Source organism: Meleagris gallopavo, chromosome 1, assembly GCF_905368555.1.
Source record: "Meleagris gallopavo chromosome 1, MGAL_WU_HG_1.1, whole genome shotgun sequence".
Classification (NCBI taxonomy): Eukaryota; Metazoa; Chordata; class Aves; order Galliformes; family Phasianidae; genus Meleagris; species Meleagris gallopavo.
In genome coordinates, this window is record NC_139404.1 from 72,205,718 (window position 1) to 72,218,205 (window position 12,488).

The window sequence follows — 12,488 nt, forward strand, 5'->3', positions numbered from 1 at the left end:
CTTAAGTCAACTATGGACTTAAAAAAAAAAAAAAAAAAAAAAAAAAAAAAAAAGCACTGCTTTACTCAAAGAAAACTCTCAATTTTGAGTACGGAGGGTTTGGTTGCAAGAGCTGAGAATGAAGGCTCATCTAAATGTAATGCCTCCCATTTTATTAAGTTGGCTCACAATGTCAGAGGCAGATGTTGGTGATATGGCAGTAGAGATTGAACCTTCCCACCAGTATTCCATTACATCTTGCTGCCATGCGACAGATGACAGCAGAGGAGCAGTCTGATGAAATGATGTCTGATGTGATAGTGTCTATGAAGCAAAGCTGTGTCACTGAATTCCTCCATGCAGAAAAATGGCACCAACTGGCATTCATTGATGTTTGCTGAATGTTTATGGAGGCCAAACAGTGGATGTTAGCACAGCGAGGTGATGAGTGGTGGGTTTCAGAGGTGGATGGTGCATTTCAGCTGTAATGACAGCGATGTGAAAGATAAACCACTTTCTGGACAGCCATGTAGATTTTTATAAACAGTGTATGGGCTCTTGTTCATTGTTGACAAAAACGTGTATCTAATGTTGGTGACTGTGTCGAAAAATAGTGCTTTGTAGCTGAGAATCTGTTCCATCAAACAGTGCTCTTTCTATCTGTTGCAATTTCCATGAATATAAATAGGACTCATTACTTTCAGAGCAATGTATGTAGACTCTTATGAATCAGTCTGCTTTCCTTTTGTAAGACTTAATTTTGTTACTCTGAAAGAAAAACCCTGTTTGTACCTGTATGCAGGTGTATTATCACATGATGTAAGTGAAAGTTTAGTTTTAATCTGTAATGCAGACTGTATTCTGAACTGATATGGCATAAATTCTTTTTCTTGTTTGTTAACAGTAATATGTGAACCTGAAAAAAATAAAAGCAAAACAAGTTCATGAAATTTTAAACTAGGAGATGGGGAGGAGTGACTGAGGAAATGGTGAATACAGTGACAAGCAAAGGGTCTGAGTGGATGGAAATAGAAAAGATGTTGAACTGGGATCACCCCAGGTATGCACACTTAAATAAGTGAATGCATGTAGAATAGCATTATTAGCAGAGCTCTCATTTCTCTTTTGAGAAATCGGTACAAATGGGGCCTCTCTGAAGTGGTTGATACACTGAAACACAGTATGTGATGATCAAACTGGAGCAATTAGAAGGCTGTGTGGAGAACTATGATCTCAGACAAAATGATGGAGATAGCTTGAGTGTCTAAAATGTTGGAATGGATGAAGGGGAGGCCCTTTAAGAATCGAAAGCTGGTGCAGGGAGTATCCTTTTATGTAAGAGAATAGCTGGAAGGCACAGAACTCTGTTTTGGGGTAGGCAGTCAGTCATGAATTTATGAGTCTGGATTAATGGGCAGACCGACACAGCTGACACTGCTGCATTTGCCTGCTCTAATTGAGGCCTTCTTCAGCTTACTTCATCCCTCAGAGGGATGTTAAACACTTCAGGATCTCTTGGAAAGAAAACACAGCAAGATGCGATCCAGGAGTACAAAACATAAGCATAATAATGTAAGAAACTTAAGTGTAATATTATGTTCAGGATTGAAGGATGATCTTCATAAGGATGTTTTAAGCTGAACTAAAATACTAATGCAATTTCATATCACCTTTACACACACACACACACACACACACACACACACACACACACACACAAAAAGAATTAAGAGAGCTTGAATTACAGACATAACAAATATTAATTAGATTTTCCTAGAATGATGAGTCCATGCTGCTGAAAGGAAAAGCTTTGTTAGGAAAAAAAAAAAAAAAAAAAAAAAAAAAAAAAAAAGAAAAAAGAAAAAAGAGGGAAAAAGAAAAGATACCTTAGTGGCTTGCCTTTTTTCCTTGTTTTCTGTAAGATCATGTGGGTCATGTGTTTAGTTGAAACCATAGTGTTCAGAGTGGGTATCATTTGTTGTTCCTTGTTTTCCAGGCTTTATTTTGACAGTTGAGGAGTTGAGATTTTTTTGAATTTATTTTTTGTTTTTTTTCTTTCTCCTCAAAATTTTAAACTTTTATTATTGAAAGTCACTGAAAGCTCAACTTGATTATAGAAAGTTCCACAAAAAAAGTTTTATTTGAAAAGCTGTCTTATGTGTCCCAGTCTCATTTTTTTTACTTTTGTGATAGATTATTTGTTTGAACAATGGCTGTATTCTAGTAATCATAACCAAAGTATGAATGGTAACAACTTGGGAATCAGTGTTGCACTAGGTTTTTCTGTTTGAGCTAACAGTTTTAATCACAGAAACATCTTGTCTGCTCAGTCAGAATTATCTGGTATGTTACTTTAGTTGATGTTCCATCTATTGGAAACAGATTTCAGCTGAAAGTCAGGGTATCAAGTGACAGCATAAAACTGAGACCTTATTGTTGGTTTTTTTGTTTTTTTTTTTTTTTTTTTTTTTTTTTTTTTTAGCAACTCAAAAGCTAGTGTTCTCTGTCTTCACCTCTGTCATTTGAACTAATAGAGGAGGTAATGGCTTTAGAAAACTGCCTTTTCTTTGTGAACAGACATTTGGAAGGGCAGGAAAAAGTTAAATAGAATCTTTTAGTGGATTTCACAGATAACTTATGTTACATAAAGGAAAAGCCTAAAAGGTCGCATTTAAGATTATGGAGAAGAGTTAAAAATACTGCTGTTTCCAAGTCTGTTTTTGTTGGTCTTGGTTACCTAAACTGTTCTCTTTTTTTAATTTTTGAAATACTTTCTCTAGCATTTTCATCCAGTTTCCCTTTTTTGTTTGTTTTTTCCTCTCCATGTATCAAAATACATTCTTGCTTTACCTAACACTCTGATGATTTTCTGTTATGTAGTCTTCTTTCTTTTTCATAGATAAAGGTTTGCATCTTTCTTAACCTGAATCCTAAAATGGGGAAGGTAAAGAAGGTGGAACATGGCATACTGGATTCAAGGAACAGATTTGTCATTTTGAATGCCTTTAGGCCAATGTATATGTTTACTTGTTCTATGTATGTGTATGAATGCAATTCATTCAGCTATGATTTTGAGAATCTGAGCCTTCCTCAGGTAATCTCTACAGTTCACCAGATATATTAGTGTGAGCTATTTTTTCTAATGCAACTGCATATACTTTCTGATTGCACAGACTCAAGCAGAAAGGCCTCTTTATGTCAGAAGTTTCAGGATAATACTGTCAACATTTAGTCATTAAATGATTTCAAAGAAAATGTTATTTTAGTAGATTTTTTTCTTTCATGAAATACTTAATGGCCCTAACATCTGTGCTGACATAAATATCCCAAAAGAAATGCCTCTGATTTTGTTATGTTAGCCAGCAACATCAGAGGCAGGTGTTGGTGGTATGGCAGTAGAGGTTGAATCTTCCCACCAATGTTTCCTTACATTTTGTTGCCATGTGACAGATGGCAACTGAGGGCAGTCTGACAAAATGGCATCTGACATGGAAGTACCTATAAAGCAAGAATGCATCATTGAATTACTTACTGCGGGAAAAAAAGCACCCACTGACATTCATTGATGCTTGCTGAATGTTTATGCAGACCAAACAGTGGATGCTAGTACAATGAAGAGGAGGATGGTTGGTTTCAGCAGTGGTGACAGTGACGTGAAAGACAAGTCACAGCGGATTCTGGACAGCCATGCAGATTTTTAGAAGCACAGTGTGCAGATTCTTGTTCATTGCTGACAAAAATGCATGGCTAATGTTGGTGACTATATTGAAAAATAGTGTTTTGTAGCTGAGAACTTGCTCCATCAAATAGTATTATTATGCTCACTGTATCTGTTGTAGTTTCCATGGATGTAAATACGATGTATTACTTTCAGCGATGTATGTATTGTATGGGCAGAATTGTGAAAATAAAAGATGATAGGATTTTGTTGTTAAATTAAGAAAGTAAGCAAGGATTTCTTTTTACTTAGTGTGTATCTGAATCTGTCGTAAAAGCACTCTAGTTTCTGTAGTGCAGGGTTGGTAAATATCCTCTGTTCCTTTTCTTGCAGTATAAACGGCAATTGCTATGAAAGAACTCACCAATATTTAATTACATTTTTGCTTTACTAGCTGTAAAGTTATCAACTATAAAGTTATCAAAAGATAACGATATTGTTATTTTTTTTATCTGTTCTAAAATGAAAACTTGCTTTTGTCAAGTGTCTTGGTAAAAATTTATAAAAGTTAGGAACTTGCAAATATGTTTTTACAGTTGACTTAAACTGATTTGAGATCATGCTGAAACCAAAATGCTCTGAGAAGAGACAATAGTTAAGGACGGCGGTTGCCTCCTGAAACCTCTGTGTAAGTTACAAGTCTAAATTTAGTGTGACTGTACAAATTTGCATATTGTTAATATGGTAGTACTTAAAAATAAAAGAACTTTCTATGGAGTTACATTTCAGCGCAATTAGTTTGTGAAAGTTACATAGTCTTATTTGACTATGACTCCTTAAACTTTTTGCTACTGTGATATGTTTAGATTCCAGAAACATAATTTTTGAGTGCATCTTCAAGTTGTTTGTTGTTTTTCTGTTTCTATTTCTTGCACTAGAGTTTGAAGTCCATATAGCTCAGAATGTTTCTCCTGATGTTCTTCTGGAGCACTGTGTGCCTTCATCCTTCCTGGATCCTTCTGACTCATTTGCTTTATCAAGTGATAATGTGGCAACATCTATTCAGACAGCCAACAATGTGATAAACTCAGCTGTTTTTGAAGAACAGGTAAAGCAGCAATCATAATCTGTATTTCAGCAAGAGAACTTGATGTATTAAATATCTTAGCGTTACATTTTTTCTATACAAATTTAGTTTGTGTTTTAAGAGCAAATGCTGGCCCTTTGATTTTTTGTGATTTAGATTCTCAAGTAAAATAACTTTTGATTCCGTAGGAGTGTGGAAGATAGGAAAATAGTGTTTGAGTCTTTTAATTGGGAGATTCCATATTGGTTTTTGTATGGACTGCAAGAGTGATAAGTATATTAAAGGTCTGTTTATAATACTAGGAATGAAAATAGGAACCGGTAGCAAAAATTTCTATAAATATATGTGTGTGTGCATATATATTACAGTTAAATCTGTAAAGATATATTTCTGTTTAATTCTTAAGTGATATTACAGATAGAGAATTTATTTTTCCCCTTAATTAGAATGAATTTTATTTTTTCTCTTAAATTCAGAGAATCAAAGAATGACAGAATTACTTGGTTTGGAAGGGACTTTAAAGATCATCTAATTGCAGCCCTCCCCTCCCTGGGAAGGGACACTTCCCACTGGATCAGGTTGCCCAAACCCCATACAACCTGGCCTTGAACACCTCCAGAGGCGATGTATTCATAGCTTCTCTGGGCATCATGTGCCAGTGCTCCACCACCCTCTGAGTAAATAATTCATTCTAGTTTGAAACTATTACCCCTTGTCCTATCACTGCACTGGTAGCTGAAGTTAATGTACTAGCTTTTTTCCTTTGAAATTCCTCTACAGCTATACAAACAAGTAAGGTATTTCTATTTTTTTCCTTTTTTTTTTTTCAAGTAGGAAAAGAAAATGAAGCCGTATCTTCTGTTAATTGTACCATGAAATATTTAAAATTTCACCTAATTTACTTTTATGCTTTGCTGAAAGTATGGTATTGTTAATGTACTCTCTGTCTTAGGTAGTATATTCAAGAGGCCTCTGTTTCAGTTCTTGTACTTGTGCAGTTTACAGAAATAGCATTAGCTAACTGTTGCAGACATGTCTCAGTTACTCTTATTCTGTTGGTGCAGTCTCAGTATTTTTATTTTGGTTAAAAAAATGTATTCTGATTTTAATTACAATCTATTTTAATCACTTCACTTGCTATGGCTACTGTTTGTATTCTTCATTGGATGAAAAACAAGGAGTGACTAATCCACAGAGTTTATTTCCCTGTAAGCCTGATGCTTTGAGACCAATGATTTTGTTTCATTCTTGTCCCCTTTTCACATATTTTTAGTGTTTTGACCTCATTCAGAACTGAAGTATCTGATGTCAGCCTCCTCAAAAGCCTTCCTCAAAGTATTTATTGAAAAGGCAATGGAGGAGATGTGAAGAATTGATCTGAATGCGAGTAGAATTTCTAACTACTGCTCCATTGTTGGAGCTTTCTTTTTGGCTAGCACATTTATCCGTGCACCCTCTCACATGTATGATGTCAACAAAGTATGATTACAAATAAGTAACCTCTATGTTTACATTTATTAAGATCTGTAATTTCAATTAGAAATGAAATTTAACTTGACCAGAATATTAAATTCTCTTTGCTATCTCTTTTACCATTTTGTTTTCCTTGTAAATTAGATTCAAGTAGATATTCCAGTTGCCTCTTTGAATTTAACAGAAGATAAGTCTTTAGTCACATCATCCATTGCTATGGATGATGCTCAGACACAGAGAACAAACGAATCAAAGAGCTGCTTTCAACAAACTCTAGCAAATCTAGAAATCAATCTTTGTGCTGCTGAAGAAGAAAAATTAAAAATTAAAAAGGTATGTTTCTTTTTTCTGTAAAAAATAAAATAAAATAATAATAATAAAATCTTACATTTACAAAGCTCTCTAAGAGAAAATAACCAAATTGAGCCAGTTTTTAAAAGACAAAATGTCTCAGCGTGAAGTCATATGGTACGAAGTCTTAACAATGTTTTGGGAGTGTGTGTGGTCTCTGAAGCTGGAAGTGCCTTTGGCTGTCTATACGAATATAATGCTTTTTTTTTTTTTTTTTTAATTCTTCTTGGGAGATCTGGTAACTAAATTCATGTTGCTTCCACACTGAGTATTGTAGAGTACCAAGTAGGATTGTGCTTGTTGTTGTGTATCTGAATAAATCAAAGGTCATTGAGACGCTGGAGAGTAAGTGTCCTATCCTCTTGGAGACTAGGGTGAGATTACTTTTTTAATTCCCTGTTTGGTAACCAAGACTAATGACAATTACTTGAGACAAATCACAAATTTACTTAAGACTCAGCAGAATTACAACAGTGAAAGCGAAGTGAAAAGGAGAAAAAGATGATCCAGCTATGGTCTCTGGTGACAGATGTGGTCATCCAGTGGTGTTTATACCTTTTTATAATCTGATTCACATATATTCAGTCTGTTGTTCTAGGATCTTCCAGGGGAGGGGCTGGGCAACACCTCAGTCTCTCACAGGTGATCCTGCAGGTGACTGCAACATCTTCTTTTCCTGCCTAGTTTTTGAGACATTAACTCAGCCCATGTCTCTTACCACAAGAAAATTAAATTTGTTGTATACTTAATACTATCCATCGATAGCAACCAAGGTGTGCTAGGGAAGAAGGGAGTGATTTGTTGAAAATAAAAATGAAGATGGAGATGAGTAATTAAGACAAGATTGGGAAGATCTAGTGTGAATTGATATTGCCAGAAGTTGAGAGCATGCTGAAAGGGAAGTAAGGGTAGCATGAATACAGATTATAAGAGAGACATACAAAGAAATAAGCACTACATCATGGATGTCCAATCTCTTGGCTTCCCTGGACCTCATCGAGTGATGAGGAATTATCTTGAGCCACTTTAATAATATTATATAACTGACAAACCTTGTTCTACATTTTTAATGTTTCAAAAACAAAAATTTAAAAAGGGCCACTAAAACTCATGAGATATTTGGCTTTGTTTTTGTGGAACTAATACATCACTGGTTCATTGAAAATGTTTGCACTTCTTAGTGAGCTCTCAAGGTGTTTGTTCATCAAAGTTTCACTCTTGTCCTTCACCCTTAAAAACAGCTGATCAGAAATACATGTACTTCCAAAAAAGTGATGACATGGATAAGGTGTGATTGTGAAGCAAGGGATATTTTTCTTTCATCAGAAAGGTCTTATTAAAGTCTAGTAGAGAGACATTATCAGATTTTCTTTCTTTGAGTTGAATGTCTGATTGCAACTCTGTATATTCCATTTGAAAACTTGCAAGTAATGTATTTGTATCAACTGAAAATGTAGTTGTAAATATATGGAAAAAAGATGATGATTTTCTAAGCAATCTTTAAACCTTTTGACAAATACCTTTGTCAAAATGAAAATCAAGGCTGCATATTGTTCACTGTTCAAAGGACTGTATATAGCCAATATATCAAAATGCATACAATTTTTTGCCTTAACACTGCACTGTGCGCTCCACTCTCTCCCTCTGCCCCACCTTGTGCTGATTTCAGCCCCAAAAGTGCCCATCACACACTGATTGTTTGTTGTTGCTGAGTGATGGGCACACACTTGGGGCCAGGCTGGGCCACACAGTGGGGGAGAACGATCACCATGATGGTATCAGGAAGGAGGGAGCAGGCCACAGGATGGGTCTGGGCAGGGCTGCATGTGGCCCATGGGCTGTGGGTTGGATATGCCTGCTCTACATAAAGAAGTGTTGCAAAGTCTGTTTCTCTATGCTTGAATCAGACTTTGAATCTCAGATGGTGTCCTTATTTCATCCAAATGCAGGAGTGAGCTAAGCTTACCTGCTCCTTTTGTCCTCCGTTTGACCATCTTTTTTTTTTTTTTTTTTTTTTTTTGAATAGCTATCCAGTGATTTGGCTGCTCATTTGTTTCTAAATTGGCTTCTTCAGTGGCTGAGAAAATAGTTGTTCTTGAACAACTGAAAGGTGCCCACAGCTTATTTATAGGGAAGCGTTTGGTAGGAGCAACAGGTACATGGGGAAAAAAAAATGGTCTTTAGCTTTTTGTACAGCAAATAATTTTGGAAATTAGTAGTTATTAGTGCCATTTTCCTTCTACTTATCTGGTTCATGCTGGGAGTTGGTTAAGATTCTAGTCATTTTGGAGATGGAGGTGCCTCTTAGTGAAACCATTTTCTAAAGGTATTTAATAAAGTTTTCAACTATAGAAAGACAGAAACCACTTAAAATGTGGAAATACCTAACTTTAAGTATCTTCTGATGTTAAGAAAATGTTATTGTCTTCAGAACTGAAGCTAGTTGGAACAATGACCTAAATCTGTATTTTCACAGCTCACAAACACTTTTACTTCTCCTATTATATTTCGTAATCTTTACAGGAATTAGAATATTTACTGGAAAAACATAGTGTTCAAGAAATGAATTTCTTGAAGGAGAAAAAAGAGAAAGCTCTTTCACATCAAGATCATTACAAGATACTTCAGGTAATTTCATTTCATTTCTTGCAATATGCTTGTATTTTCAAGTGTTCTGTGTGAAGTATGTTTATGTTGAACTAATCCTCTCAGTACCTACAGGCCTGCTCCAGAATTTGAAGAATTTTTAGGGTCTTCAAATCAAAACTTAATTTTTACGTTAGCAGGAATATAGGTTTAATAGCCTGCATCATGCATCAAGTATCTGTCCGTTTCTCTATTGTTTTCAAGAGCAACAGATAAAAAGTCATAACCTTTAACTTGTTAGGAAAACTCGTGTATTTTGTCTTCTGGATATGGTCAAATCAGATTAGAGAACAAAAGTGAGTCATGTTTCTAAAAGCTGCAAGTTAAAATGAATTTCTTGAAGCTTGTACTGCTTGTAATGCCAATTGCTTTTGTCTTTCTTCTTTGGCTTGTACGACACAGAGGACAATATCTGTGGCACACACTGAATAAGTTTGGCAGATACAGAGTACAGATGTGAGTGAACTTTTTTTTATGGTAGAAACAGCCAATTATTAGTTCTGTTGACTTTAAGAGTGTGGTGATGATTCTGGGATAGTTTTGTGACAGGTTAAGACAGTTAACCGAAATTATTCTTGAGTCCTGTGCTATGAATGTGCATAAATTTGGAGACCTGGAGTATTGCATCCAGTTCTAGGGCCTCTAGCACAAGAAGGACATGTGGAGTTGATCCAGAAAAGTGCCACAAAGATGGTCACAGGGCTGGAGAACCTGCCCTACAGGGACAGACTAAGAGTTGGGACCCTACAGCCTGGAGAAGAGAAGGCTGTGGGAAAACCTTATAGTGACCTTCCAGTATCTGAAGGGGGCCTACAGAAAAACTGGGGAGGGACTTTTTAGAAGGGCATGTAGCAACAGGATGAGGGGAAGTGGCTTTAAACTGGAAGAAGGTAGTTTTAGACTAGATACTGGGAAGAAATGAGGGTGGTGAGACACTGGAACAGGTTGCACAGTGAGGGAGGCTGTGATACTCCCACCCTGGAGGTCAGGCTGGATGGAGCTTTGAGCAATCTGGTCTAGTGGGAGGTGTTCTTGCCTATCAGGGGGGGATTGGAACTAGATGATCTTAAAGGTCCCTTCCAACCAAACCATTCTATGACTTAATTCCTTGTGTATGTTTATTCTAATATTTGATGGTAACAATTGTTGTAAATGATAGATCTAGCATGTAATACATCTGAAAGAGCATTACTTCATGCTGTTTTATACTTCCTAAATTAACTGACTGTTAATCACAGATGCCAGAAGTTTCAGTGTATTTTGTATTTGCAAAAGGTGGTTTGGAGCCAAACCAGAGTGATCAGATCTTTAAAGCAGGTAATGTTTAGATAAGACTCGTTGTTGCTATTGTTGTTGTGAGTTTGTTGTATTTAGTTCTGAGAAGATTTCATTAGTCTGACTTTGACAACTTAGCCGGTTATTTTTTTTGTGATTTCATAGGCTTTATTGGCTTTGCAGGTCTGGTTTGGAGTGATTTCATTGGATGATCACAGGGGCTATTTTTCCAGTATTAGTCTCAGCTTAAGTTTTCCCTACTGCCCTACTGATCAAGATGTTGCTTTTTGTTTTAAATATTTTCCAATCGTAGACTGCTTCTACACAGTGGCAGAAGTGTGGGGGTAGGACTTAAAGGTAAGCTTTAATGTTGTTAGAAAGGGTCTTAACTTTTTAGACACACATTTTTGCCTTCTCTCTTGCAAACAAATACAAAATACTTGGTTTTTGTGAGAAGTTTTGTCAGTCACCTTATCATTTCATGTTCCATAAAAATATGGGAAACTCCCGGGACTTTTTTTTTAAATACATTTGTGTTTCTCAGAGAATACAAAATAGCAAGATGTAAATATGGAGTTTTACAATTTTAAGATAAGTAGCAGAACCAGAATGCAGACTTCATCTTTTTTGTTCAATAAGTTTTTCCACTTCATTCTCTGAATTCTTTTTAGTTTTATAAATAATAGGTGCTTGAAGCTCTGGAATTCATTAGTCACTTGATCATGCTTTTCTTCAATTGTAAATATTCATTCAAGAAAAGCTATGAATTGTAGTCATAGTTTAAAACTATCTTGCAGCTATCTGTACCATATGAAAGCAATTGAATAGGAAGATAGAATAACCAAATCCTTAGAGTTTGAAGGGACCTTTAAATGCCATCTAGTCTAACTCCCTGCAGAGAACAGGGACATCATAGCTAGATCAGTTTGCCCAGGGCCTTATCCAGCCTCATTCCAGGGATGGGGCATCAACCACAATGCTAGGTAACCTGTTCCGGTGCCTCACCACTCTCACTGTAAAAGATTTTTTCCTTATATCTAACTTAAATCTACCTTCTTTGAGCTTGAAGCCAGTTCCCCCAGTTCTATCACCACAGATCCTGCTAAGGAGTCTGTCCCTTCTTTCCTATATTTTCCCCTTTAGATACTGAAAGGCTGCTATCAGGTCTCCTTTCAGCTTTCTCTTCTCCAGGCTGAACAGCTGTAGCTCACTCAGCTTGTCCTCATAGGAGAGCTGTTCCATTCCACACATTATTTTAATGTGCTCTAATAGGTCCGTGTCTCTCCTATACTGAGGACTCCACATCTGGATGCGGTACTCCTGGTGGGGCCTGACCACTGCAAAGTAAAGGGGCTGGAACACCTTCTTTGCCCTGCTGGCCTATCTTTTTTAGATGCAGTCCAGGATGCAAGGGCACATTGCTGGCTCATTTCTGGCTTCCCATTCACCAGTATCCCCAAGTCTTTTTTCAGCAGGGCTATGCTCAGTCTTTATATTCCCCCAGTTTGTATTGGTAATGAGGGTTGCCTTGCACCTGGGTCAAGACCTTGCACTTGGATTTGTTGAACTTCATGAGGTTCACCTGGGCCCACTGCTCAAGCCTGTCTTTGTCCCGCTGAATGGCATCCCATCCCTCTGGTGTGTCAACCGCTCTTCATAGCTTGGTGTGTTATCAGCAAACTTGGTGTTAATGTCATTGATGAAGATATTATAAGAATTTCGGCTCCAGCGCTGATCCGTAGAGGACACCACTCATCACTGATCTCCATCCAGACATTGAACCATTGACCACCACTCTCTGGACTTGATCCTGCAGCCAGTTCTTTGTCTATTGAGCAGTCCGCCCATCAAATCCCCATCTTTCCAATTTGGAGAGAAGGATACTGTGTCAAAAGCTTACTGAAGTCCGGATAAATGATATCAGTGGCTCTTCCCTTGTCCATTGATTGAGTGACACCGTCTTATAAGGCCACTAGGTTGGTTAAGAGGGATTTGCCCTTGGTGAAGACATGCTAGTTT

At 36.8% G+C, this 12,488-nt stretch overlaps 1 protein-coding gene across 7 annotated transcripts in view; it reads left to right on the forward strand.

The window, feature by feature from the left end:
- CCDC91 (coiled-coil domain containing 91) overlaps positions 1 to 12,488 on the forward strand; it is a 182,910-nt gene that overhangs the window by 24,669 nt on the left and 145,753 nt on the right. For all 7 annotated transcript variants that reach the window (XM_085233717.1, XM_085233727.1, XM_085233762.1 and 4 more), the window contains 3 exons: positions 4,576 to 4,745; positions 6,342 to 6,530; positions 9,072 to 9,176. In XM_085233717.1, coding sequence (XP_085089843.1) covers positions 4,576 to 4,745; positions 6,342 to 6,530; positions 9,072 to 9,176 — 464 coding nt within the window. The remainder of the gene's footprint in view (positions 1 to 4,575; positions 4,746 to 6,341; positions 6,531 to 9,071; positions 9,177 to 12,488) is intronic.